The sequence below is a fragment of the Sander vitreus genome, chromosome 7, assembly GCF_031162955.1.
Source record: "Sander vitreus isolate 19-12246 chromosome 7, sanVit1, whole genome shotgun sequence".
NCBI classification, from domain to species: Eukaryota; Metazoa; Chordata; class Actinopteri; order Perciformes; family Percidae; genus Sander; species Sander vitreus.
The window spans coordinates 21,704,120-21,716,382 of record NC_135861.1 but is presented as its reverse complement, the minus strand read 5'-3'; the positions used below and the strand labels follow the sequence as shown (position 1 = coordinate 21,716,382).

The window sequence follows — 12,263 nt, the reverse complement described above, 5'->3', positions numbered from 1 at the left end:
CTGTGCAATATATCGATATTTTATCTATCGTTATGAGACTAGATATCGTCTTAGATTTTGGATATCGTGATATGACATAAGTGTTGTGTTTTACTGGTTTTAAAGGCTGCATTACATTTAAGTGATGTACTTTTCTGAACTTATCAGACTGTTCTAGCTGTTCTATTATTTGCCCTTTCCCCTCTTAGACATTATGTACACATTACTGATGATTATTTATCAATAATTGTCAACCCTAGAATATCGCCGCGATATCGCTATCGAGGTAGTTGGTCAAGAATATTGTGATATCTGATTTTCGCCCAGCCCTAATATACAGTCTGTCTCTCTCTCTCTCTCTCTCTCTCTCTCTCTCTGCGGCGTGGTTCGTGCTAGACGGACAACTGAGCCCCCTAGGAGGCAAACTAGCCAGCCGGCCGGCCACTAAATTAGTAAAATGTAACAACTTAATGTTTCATTCACACGCTTTTGTCACATCGTAGGAAAGCGCATCGCTCTCTCCAAATGTAACCATTTTTGCATGAAGGTTTGTTGGGTGGAATTCACAAGGTAACATTAGCCAACTAGCAGTTGTTGTGTAAGTGGCCGAGCCGGCTATTTACGGTTTAGCGCGCCGCTTACTTGAATTAAATGATTTAATCGTGCGGCTCTTCTAGACTTTCCAAATGTCGGACTAAATGGATCAAGTTCTGACAGTAAAAAGAGTCATTTCACGGGGTTGTGACGCTTAAAAAAAAAAAAAAATTCTCTTTAACCATGTAAGTCTATGGGAAAATATTTTTGTGCCAGAGGGCATCACATGACATTGCAATTCCACCTTTGGCCGCTATGTTCAATTGTCTTCAAAGCCTGGCACACTTCCTGGGGGCCTGGCCGCTTCTGTTTCGGGCAAAGGCTGTTTAGTTGTAGGTATCATAGCAGCGTTTGTATTCAGTTTCCCTTTTTGAATGATGACTAGATTACCGTCCCCTGCTGGCGTGAAGAGTTATTTCCTCTTACGCAGGCGCAGAACATGCGCTATAGTTGGCATGGATGTTTGGTGTCTATGCAGGAGTTATGTGTTGAAGACGTCTCCCTCAGCTGTCGTGCCTCACATTTTCCTGTCCACTATGAAGTCTTGTTCATTTGAAATGAAAAAGTTAAGAAAACATGGCCTATTTTGATCTTTGCTGCTTGACTGTAGGATCACAATAAAGGATAAAGTTCAAATAGTTTCAGTACTACTGAAGAGGAGTATCAGGAAGACCAGTGTAAATTGGGGTACTTTGAATCTCAGTGAACAGGTTGGCTGTGAATTTGATCGAAACACCGAGATTCCCCCAGAATGTTGTTTAGCTGAGGTAAAAAGCATTTGAAACATTTGGAATTTTGGACTGGGGGGGGGGCATCTTCTCTTGTGATGAATTTAGTCAGTAGTAGATGACGACCTGAGCAATAATCACACTTGAATATGGGGCATTTTCTGTGTGAAATAATCCTTCAGATTTTCCCCTTAAAGTCAATAATGTATTTCATAAGTGTATTCATTCATTTATGTTAATGGAGGAGGCTTTCTCTGCTGTTTTTCTTCAGAAGTCATTAGAAAACCATGGGACTCCTTCCCTCTGCCTCTTTCTGTTTCTCTAGTATCGTTTTTCCACCAAAATTTGTGTGTATATGCATTTAAAAAAAGGGGTTAAACCTGCTAAAAACAATCCTTTCCCATTGCCAGTAGACGCCACCAACTTTTCCTACTACAGCTTTCTGATACAGTGCACAAAACTGCAAACTACTGTGCATTTACTGTGCAGTTTTTCCCTATCTTCTGACTTTTTATAGGCTAAATGATTAATCAAAGAAATAATGGACAGATGTATCTATAGTTTCATTAGTTGCACGCCTCGTTGGCTTATTTAATAAATAAATAAATAAAATAAAGAGAGAGTGAGTGTTGGGCAAGTTACTTTTAAAAAGTAATTAGTTACTTCTTCCAAAAAGGTAACTAAATTAGTTATTCAGTTACAAATTATGAAAGTAACTAGTTACTTCAGAAAGTAACTATTGCATTACTTTCAAGTAAAGCTCAAATGTGACCCCACCTCCACCTACCCCTCTTTAATGGAACTTAAAATACATGTGCATGTTCAATTATTTATGATAAATCTAAATATTATAATGAAATGGACACTTAATACAATACATTAACAGAAACAATGTACACAAATCTAAACTATTTTAATGTTGCTGTGGGACAAAGTGAGACTAGCCTCCAATCAAATGCCATGTATGTAGATATGTTTATATAGTGGATCGATACAAATAACACAACACCTCAACAGGCCACAACTGGGCAAAATTAAATTATGCTTGTTAAGCACTATACCAAAAATAAATAAATGCACTCTTTGTAGTGCAAATAACGTAAGTTGCCTGATCTTTATACTTCGAGCGAGTACAGACTCTAGAGTCATATAGTGAGAGAAATAAAATGTCTCCCCTGTTCTTTCTGACCACGGTGGAAAATCTGTAGCAGGAAAAGTTAACCCTCTCCTTGATTTCATAACGCCATACCTGTCTCTCTCTTGTTGACTGACCCGCTTGTGTTGTTCGTTGTGTCTGACTATGCGTGCTTTCGAACACCCGCCCAACTCTACCTCTGATTGGCTAACCATGACATTTTACTCAACCTCAGCCAATCGTCAGCGTTTATGCGCTTGCGTCGTGCACTGCCCACTAACCAAATTAGAACCATAAAAAAAAAAAATATTTGCCTCTCGGCTCAGACTCAGATCTAATTGGTCTGATGAAAAAAACCAGCTTAAAATATAGTAGCACACCGCATTTTTTCCCCGATTTATTCCCATCACTGTGTATGTATATATACACACACACACACACACACACACACACACACTACCCGTCAAAAGTTTGGGGTCACTTAGAAATTTCCATTCCACCCCATTATAGACAGAATACCAACTGAGATCAGTTTTTTTTAATCAGGGCAGCAGTTTTCAGATTACATTATGTGCATACATAATTGCAAAAGGGTTGTCGACTGTTGTAGAAAGAAGTGGCTGATCTTTAATGCAATATCTACATTGCCCGTTATCAGCAACCATTCAATGTTCCAAAGGTACATTCTGTTTACTAATCTGATATCATTTTAAAAGGCTAACTGAGAAAACATTGAAGAACCCTTTTGCAATTATGTAAGGACATAATGTAATCTGAAAACTGCTAAAAAAAAAAAAAACAATGCTACTGATCTCAGCTGGTATTCTGTCTATAATGGAGTGGAATGGAAATTTCTAAGTGAGCCCAAACTTTTGACAGGTAGTGTGTGTGTGTGTGTGTGTGTGTGTGTGTATATATACTGTATATTACCATTATTGATCTTATTGGTAGCATTTTGATTTTACATGCCTTTTTGTGTAGTTACTTATAGAAAATAAATTCCCAGTAAAATTTGCAATTGCAAAATTTGTTATCTTATATTTTCAGTCAGTTTTGATAATTAAGTTCAACTGTAACATATTTTATATATCATTAAAATTCCTTGTAACACCTCAAATGTGGTGAGGAATTTTAAGGAAAAGAAACAAAGATGTGATCAGTCAGCAGTTATGGCTGTTGCATAAGAAGCGTCTTTTTGAAGAGGCAAGTGTGTAATCAGACATTTTTGTTTCTTTATCTTTGTGTCAAAGAACTGTTTGTTTGTCAGCCTACACATTTAATCTGCGACAGGAAAGAGGTTTATAGGAGGTTTGTATGGCCTAATCCACACTGGCTAACTCCCAGTCACAATCAGCCAGACACACAGTTATACACTTAAACACCCATGCAACAAACTCTCACTATAGTCTACTTACAGTTTAGTCATAAGCGTAGCTGTGACGTATTGCTTTGTTGTTCTCCTGTTTCTTTTCTGTTAACTAAGGGTGCTGGGGGTGTGGTGGTGTCTGTCATATGTCGCCTCCTCATAGCTTATCTCTTCCCCCTATTTTCATAAGCTCACTCCTTTCACACCCAAACAGCAGAGTAGTCATTTGGCCGTAGATTTTAACAGTACTGTTGTCTTATTATCATAGTATCTCAGTGGCTTGTCATCTTTGCCGGTGTTCCAGTCCTTCAGGCTCCTCCTTGACAAGGTTTGGTGATAGTATACACATTTTTTCTCTCATAGCTTTACAGCAGTCTCACCAGCTCTTTCTCATTTAAAATGTTGTACTGTGCCACCCTTAGTGCCAGTGTGCCAATTAGCACAGCTTGGGTGTAGAGTGGCGGTTATGTCAGAGTAACAGTAAAATAGAGATAAGAGAGCTGCTGGCCAAATTCTCGTGCAGTCATGACTGATGGGACACAATTCAGCTCTGGGCACTCTGCTGCCTCATTGCTCACCCTGCACCAGCTTTTTAACGGCAGCAAAAGCACTGCAATAGTCATTTGTTATTGGGGATGATGGGTGCAGAGGGTGGCCAAGTAATTTGGCATACCTCCTTAAACCTGCCAACCAGTCCCATGATTCCAAACATCCTCATGTTGAAATGTCTAAGCTGTGAATAAGACACAGCTTTAAGGTGTCGTGTTCTGTGATATCCTGACCTCCAGTAAAGAGAATCATCCTGCATAGATTAATAAAGCATAACATTATCGTTGTGATAACCTAAGCTTTTCATTGCAGTGTTCGAAAGCTATACTAAGGCCTGGTTGCTCTGTGGTTTCAGAGTGGCCAGCTGTGTGTGAGTGAGGCTTACCTTTTGAAAAGTCTTTATGATTAACAGAGTCCGGATTTAGTTTTTATAAGTACATCCTGGAGTGAAATATTTTCTTAAAGTGCTCATATTATGCTCATTTTCAGGTTCATAATTGTATTCAGAATAGGTTTACATGGTTTAATTTAAAAAAAAAAACACCATATTTTTGTTGTACTGCACATTGCTGCAGCTCCTCTTTTCACCCTGTGTGTTGAGCTCTCTGTTTTAGCTACAGAGTGAGACATCTCACTCCTATTCCATCTTTGTTGGGAGTCGTGCATGCGCAGTAGCTAGGTAAGCACTGCTAGCAAATCAGAAGCAGAGTATGAGGGCGTGCCACGCTAGCAGCTAGGTGAGCATTATAATGTGTGTTACAAAGTGACACACGTTCGTCATGGAAGTAAAGGCTGGACTGCAATAGAGCTGTTTGGAGCGTTTGTGAACAGGGTTTTTTGCTGGAGATGGTAAGTCCCTTTGGGGTGGACGTTGGGCTTTTTCACTTTGGAAGCCTATTACATGCACACAAAAAATATGTATATCTTTTTGTACTTTGTATTGTGATATATATATATATATATATATATATATATATATATATATATATATATATATATATATATATATATATATATATATATATATATATATATATATATATATATATATATATATCATAATAAAGGAAAGGGAAAATGCCAAAAAGCATACTGGGTATAGCTGTCTAGGTTTTATAGTAGGGGTTGTTGATAAGTTTAAATATACATTGCTGTCACACCATTGTTACTAAACCCAATGTGCTCCTTGTTAACCAAGGATCATGATGAGGCCAACTTCATGGGTGAAAGAGAAAATGGTACTTAGGAACACAAAGCTGTGGAGAGAGACCAAGTTGATTTCTTTTAGCGTATTTGGCTGCCATAATTTCAGCTAATATGGAAACCTGTTGCTCTCATAAGTTGACTCATTTGATTGTGGGTCTCACTGGATGAATGATTTTAGAGATTTGAATATTGGGTAAGAACCTGTGAACTATTATGGTTTAATCGGGGGTACTGTGAAAATATGAAGCACTAGATTGGACCGGCTGGATGGTGTCTAGATGATGACTTGGGTCAGCTGCTTGGTCATTTAATTGACCCATCCGGGTCAATGCCAAAAAACATTATGGTCCTAAGATTTCTTACTAGAGAATAAAACCTTCTTTGTTTCTGTGCTTTGCTACTGGTCTTTTCTCGTTTATATTGTGTGTTAACTACAAAGCATTAAGCCAAAAGTAAAAGACTTTTCAATTCATCATATAGGGGACTTTTCTGGGGTTGAAAATAATGATGCAGTCCTGTATAATGCTTGTCATATAAGGCAGATTTTTGTAAACATAGCAACACACAAAAAGGTGACGGTAACGACCTTTTGTCAGGGTACCTGACATTGAACAACCCATAAAGGTTTTAATACAACAGACTAATCAACAGAGTTCCCCCCCCCCCATATTTCAGAATATCACAAGTGATCAAGTGCTTTATCAACTCTGATTAAAAATATTTAACAATTAAGTAATTATTTTATGTTTCAGTCTTTTCATCAGGCTGTTGTATACCACATATTAAGTGATTTTACAAATTTAGTAGAAAGTGGTTGTTGTCTTTTGACCTGCATTAAGACTGCCGAAATCTTGAGGTATGTAATTTCAGTTATGAGCTCAAAGAATCCATCTTTATAAAGTATGTGTGTGTTAGGAGTTATTGGTAATAAAACACTACCCATGAGTTTTCAGCTTTAGAATCTGTGTTTATAAAGTTGTTCTCAGTTTAAGAACACCATCAGCATCTATCACTCACTGTGTTTGTGTGCACTTGTGAGTCTGTCGGATGTTAAATTGATGCTCCAGAGAGGTGCCCTGCCTCAACACTCTTTAGCCTGACAGCTCCCCCACTAGGGGCAGTCTGATTCTATTAGTGGATAATCAATAGCAGACACTCATCCTGATATAGCCCCTCAATCCCTGTGGCACTCTTTTTTCTTTTTTTTTTTCTTTTCTTATCAAGCAAAAAGTGCGATCACTGCAGGAAAAAATGGGCTGCATCATTCTGCGGTCAGGAAAACAATGTTTTGACTCGGTAGTGTTTGTGATGTTTGAGCATAACATGTTTTTTATGCTTCTGTTGATGGCAGGAATTCCAATTAAATGGTAAATCCTTTGACATGCTTTCAGAGCTTTCTACTGTTAGTACTTATGTCTGTTAGAAAGCTTGATACTCCAGAACTATTTTCACATGAAGGATGCTCATTGTTTGACAGATTTATGTTAGGCTGTGTTTTTTTTCTCTGCATTAGTTTAATAGGCCATTAATCAAGGTTAGCGATGCCGACTACATTACACAGACTAGCTTGTTTTTTCTTTAAAACACAAAAATCAAAGCTATTTATGTATCAAAGGTTCACCACGTTCACGTTGTTGTTGTTGTTATCATCATCCAGTATGTTGCACTTAGAAACTCAAAATAATTAACACAGGTCCAGATATATTAGGGTACTTGTAGACTTGGCTAGGACTTGTGCTGATTAACAAAACAAAATGGCCACTACCGTACATTCTGTAGCACAGGTGGCCTCAGTGCAATTCAAACTCCAAACTAAGGCAGTATTTGTGCCATGCTCAACCAATGGAGTGGACAGCACAACAGCTAGAGCCTTTTATATATAGCCATTAGCTCCTGTTACTGGGTACTGTAAGTCTTGCAGCTTACAGATCTAAAGTAGCTGAGTTGATCGCCATCTCTCCACAATAAGGGCACTTTCTTTTAAAATGGACAGCATGCACTATAGACAACATGTGACATTACACCAGGAACTTGAATTTGAACACATAGTTTTGCAATTACATGGTATGTTAGCCTGCAGAGTTCCCAGGACTAACATTTTAATCTATTACCTGGTCTGATATGTCTGTGCAGCTGAATGAGCTACCAGAGCTGGGGAATTAATATAGTTCAGCACACAGATGTAGTGGGTGGCAGCGGAGTCTACAGCACAGCTTTATAGATTGTGACATTAGCAGGAAGCAATCTATTTTCCTGTGTGTGTGTGTGTGTGTGTGTGTGTAACCTTGCCTGGGCGGCTCCACACTCTGCTGTGGCAGGCTGAACCTTTTCTTCAGCCATGTGTACAGTAAAGGCTTGATAAGATTCTGAAAACGTACATGCACAGAAACACTAAATGAACTATATGCAGCGGATTTCAAATGTAATAATGAGTCACACTTGTTAAAGCTCAAATCTCTCACAGTTACTATGAAGCAATTAACAAATCTCATTTACAGATGCTTGCCGTGATATCCTTTGTCTGGTATGTGTGTCTTGGAGTGACATTCTTTTAGTGTCTCAGTGTGCATATGTATATGTCTGTGTATCTCGCTATGCTGTGCACAACACCTCTGAGCCTACATGTGGCCTCTAAATTATGCAGAAGCCCCAATGTCTGCTGAGAGGGAAAACAGAAGTGTGTGTGTGTGTGTGTGTGTGTGTGTGTGTGTGTGTGTGTGTGTGTGTGTGTGAGAGAGAGAGACTTGGGGAACACTCTGTGGTGGGGGTAAAGGGGCTATTTAGGAATAGCAGCAGGATTCCTGAAAGATGAGTGCAGAGATGATGAGAGGAGGAGGGAGCAAGAAAGATAAAACAGTAAAGTGGGGAGGAGTGTCCCCTCAGGGGAGGAAAGCTGCAGTGCTCAAGGGTTAAAATTTGCTTTAATTTGTCGGTCTCTTTCCTCCTTTTAGACCTGTGGTTCAGGTAAACTTCAGTCAATGTGCTGCTCTTGTGCAGCAAAGAGCATCTGGGGATAACCCAGCCCAACTTGGGCGGCCCCAGCTCTCCTCAGTAGAAAAGATTCTCTGCAGAACTGAATTATTCATGGGAGTGCAGTGAAAATCCCCACCCCCCACACACTTGCACACAAAACCTAATATGACACATACCGCCCCCCCCCCCCACCATGCTTTATCATCATATCACTTTACTCCTCAATTCATTGCATCACAGCACATTTTGAGTTTGTTAATTTTTAGGTTATTCAGGTTGATTTCCTATTTGCGGTTTCATCTTACAGGCAGTTCACTGTGGTTGAATAATTAAATAGATCTCGCTAGGTTGTGTTTATCGCATTCCACAGTCAGTGTCGTCGCTCCCTGTAAGGGGTGGGGTCGTGCTTCTAGTCCATGCTCAGTGCTGCTGAGTGTACATGTGTGTTTGTTACATAAGCCGTTGCTGTGGTGGTTAAAAAAAAAAAGAAGGGAAATTGCAGTAAAGAACCCCTTGGCACTACCTAGAGCAAGGTGTTCTCAGAGTGGGGTCAGCCTTACAGAGAACTGTAGAGGGAAACGATTGAGAGGAAGCGCTTGTCGAAGATGTGTTTCTGTGTGTTGGGTATTCTTGGTTATGGAGAAGGGAGTGGTTGGTGTTAGGAGTGCAGACACAGATTGCAGATATGGGGGGAGGGGGTAAAGGAGCAAAAGGTAGTGGTTGAGTGGGGGAGAAAGCAAGTGAAGGAGATGGAGAAAGATGGAAGAGATCGATGACACGTAACCTTCAGCTGCAGTGTGTAGAGGGTGTGACCATGTTAAAGGCATACTATGCAGTTTCCGTTTTTTGTCAAACAGCTACCTCTAGAGTCGCTGTAGGGTACTTGTATTTAACGTTACTGTCGTAAATACCACTCACGCAGAGCCGTCCCTGCACTCACGGCCTGATCCCCTCCCCCCTGTAGGACTGGTCTTATTATCAACAATGGATGAATTAACAACTTCGTAAAAACTGACATACAACAAGCAAGCGCTACAACATAGAACGCAAGCAAGTTTACTTGACATGTTGAGAAAATGTCGGGAGTACAGTCATCAAGTTGGCCTTATTAAAGTCTCCTGCGATTATGTGAACACCGTTGCGGTGGGCCCGCTGCTGTTCGTTTATGGTGTTCAGCAGGAGAGAGAGCGCCGTGTTTACGTTGGCGTCGGGTGAAATATACACAGCCGTGATGATCACTACTGTGAGCTCTCTCGGTAGAAAAAAAGGCTGGCATCTTACAGACGTACTCGAGGTCAGGGGAACAGCGTTTATCTATAATTGTCCCGTTATTACACCAGTTCTCATGCACATACATACAGAGCCCCCCTCCTCTGCTCTTACCAGAGTCTCAGTCCTGTCCCATCGTAGCAGAGTGCGACCTGCTAGCTGCATGCTAGCATCGGGTATTCCCGGGTGAAGCCAGGTTTCAGTGATAATCAAAACAGCAGTCACGAACATAGCGATTTCCAGCAAGTTGTAATTCCAAGTCGTCCGTTTTATGCACCAGGGATCTGGCATTGGATAGATCCAGGCTCGGTAGAGATGGCTTGTGTGCTATGCTAGCCTTAGCATAACACCGGACCTGCCGCCCTGCTATTCCTCTCCCTCCTCTGTCTGCACCGCCTCTAAGACCCAGCAACAATCCATGGAGAGCCCATCGGTCTCGCTATGTCGTCTGGGATTGTGTGTGTGTGTGTGTGTGTGTGTGTGTGTGTGTGTAATGAAAGACACTCAAAATAGATATCTGGTGCTGGTCACCGATGTCCAAAAGGTTCTGGCGGGTGGAGCGGATGTTCGCAGAACCGATATTAGTAAAGCAATTTGTGATTCTCGCGAGATTTTGGCGGGGCGCCACCTCCCAAACCTGCATTGCTGGCAAATATGTTAGAAGTATCTTATCATTAGAGCTTTATATTCATTATTTCTTTCTGGTGCATCTGTCGTCTTTCCTCTAGGATCGCAAGCTGTCAAAAGTGGAACGTCAGCGCTTTAAGGAGGAGGCCGAGATGCTGAAGGGTCTTCAACATCCAAACATTGTCCGTTTCTATGACTTTTGGGAGTCACCCCTTAAAGGGAAGAAGTGCATTGTTTTAGTAACAGAGCTCATGACGTCAGGAACGCTAAAAACGTGAGTACCGTTGAAGGTAGATGTTGTACAGACAACTCCTCATTTGTGCCTTGCCATTTCTATATTGTTTACAAGAAATGTGAACCTATCTATGTTTTACTGAAAATATATTTTAAAAACTCATATGATTGTCAGGTAATGTTTTCCTCTCCTTCTTGCAGCTATCTAAAGCGTTTCAAAGTAATGAAGCCAAAGGTCCTGAGGAGCTGGTGCAGACAGATCCTGAAAGGCCTTCACTTTCTCCACACTAGGACCCCTCCTATCATCCATAGGGACCTCAAATGTGACAACATCTTTATCACTGGACCTACAGGCTCAGTCAAAATAGGGGATTTAGGACTGGCAACACTAAAGGCGGCTTCCTTTGCTAAGAGTGTCATAGGTAGGAGACTTTAAAATGTAACTTAGCAGATTAATGGTTCTTGCAGTAAATAAATAAATACGTTATCCATTTGGCACTCTTCTCTCTTCAGGCACCCCAGAATTCATGGCTCCAGAGATGTATGAGGAACACTATGATGAGGCTGTGGATGTCTACGCCTTTGGCATGTGTATGCTGGAGATGGCCACCTCGGAATACCCCTACTCTGAGTGTCAGAATGCTGCTCAGATATACCGCAAAGTCACTAGTGTGAGTACAGATACTATACATTTTTCTAGTTTGTAGGGAAAATATTTGACTTACTGCAAATTTCACAAAGATGAGTTGTGACACTATAATGATACTAATAATAGATTGTGCTATTATTGTACAGACAAAACAGGGCCTGCACTAACTGTGCATTAGCTGTCACACATACTGTATACAACAACTTTTAGTAGTAATAAGTGTGTGGTCATTCAGTGTGACCGCTGGCTCTTTGTCTATTTTTTAAATAAGTTGGGAAGCCGACAGCAAATCCTAATTTTACTTCTAATGTTATTAAACATAGAGAAATGTTTTCCCCTCGTCCAAAAATGGTCATAAATTGATACTAGAGATACTTCCTTGTTTACTGCTGCACCTGCAATAAATGAAATGCAGAGGAGGAGAATTAAACTAGCCAGCCTGCAGTTTCAAACTGCAAGCTGCAGAGAGCCTACTGTACAATGAGGAATTAAAGTACAAAACACTAGTTCTGTTGGTGTACAGCTGGACTAAAGTATGTAACAAAATTAGCTGTTCACTGAATATGATCTGTAAACCCCCACCTATTTCCAGCATGTGAGGTGATTAATATGCATTACTCCCGGATTGTCACCTAGGTCATATCTACAGTCACCTAAAGGATTATTAGGAACACCTGTTAAATTTCTCATTAATGCAATTATCTAATCGACCAATCACATGGCAGCTGCTTCAATGCATTTAGGGGTGTGTTCCTGGTCAAGACAATCTCCTGAACTCCAAACTGAATGTCAGAATGGGAATGAAAGGTGATCTAAGCAACTATGAGCGTGGCACGGTTGTTGGTGCCAGACGGGCTGGTCTGAGTATTTCACAATCTGCTCAGTTACTGGGATTTTCACGCACAACCATTTCTAGGGTTTACAAAGAATGGTCTGAAAAATGAAAACATCCAG

The 12,263-nt window shown here is 40.5% G+C and overlaps 2 protein-coding genes across 7 annotated transcripts in view; one reads left to right on the top strand and one right to left on the bottom strand.

The window, feature by feature from the left end:
* The window catches only part of LOC144521075 (ninjurin-1), a 28,087-nt gene extending 24,020 nt beyond the window's left edge, over window positions 1-4,067 (bottom strand). For 2 of the 3 annotated variants that reach the window (XR_013502283.1, XM_078255349.1), the window contains exon 1: window positions 3,852-4,054. The gene's annotated coding sequence lies outside the window, so the exon portion shown is untranslated. Of the gene's footprint in view, window positions 1-3,851 lie in introns of all 3 variants that reach the window. The other variant, XR_013502284.1, reaches the window with a different exon arrangement.
* The window catches only part of LOC144521070 (serine/threonine-protein kinase WNK2), a 48,128-nt gene that overhangs the window by 10,141 nt on the left and 25,724 nt on the right, over window positions 1-12,263 (top strand). For all 4 annotated transcript variants that reach the window (XM_078255336.1, XM_078255337.1, XM_078255335.1 and 1 more), the window contains exons 3-5: window positions 10,528-10,700; window positions 10,862-11,082; window positions 11,174-11,331. In XM_078255336.1, the coding sequence (XP_078111462.1) occupies window positions 10,528-10,700; window positions 10,862-11,082; window positions 11,174-11,331 (552 nt within the window). The remainder of the gene's footprint in view (window positions 1-10,527; window positions 10,701-10,861; window positions 11,083-11,173; window positions 11,332-12,263) is intronic.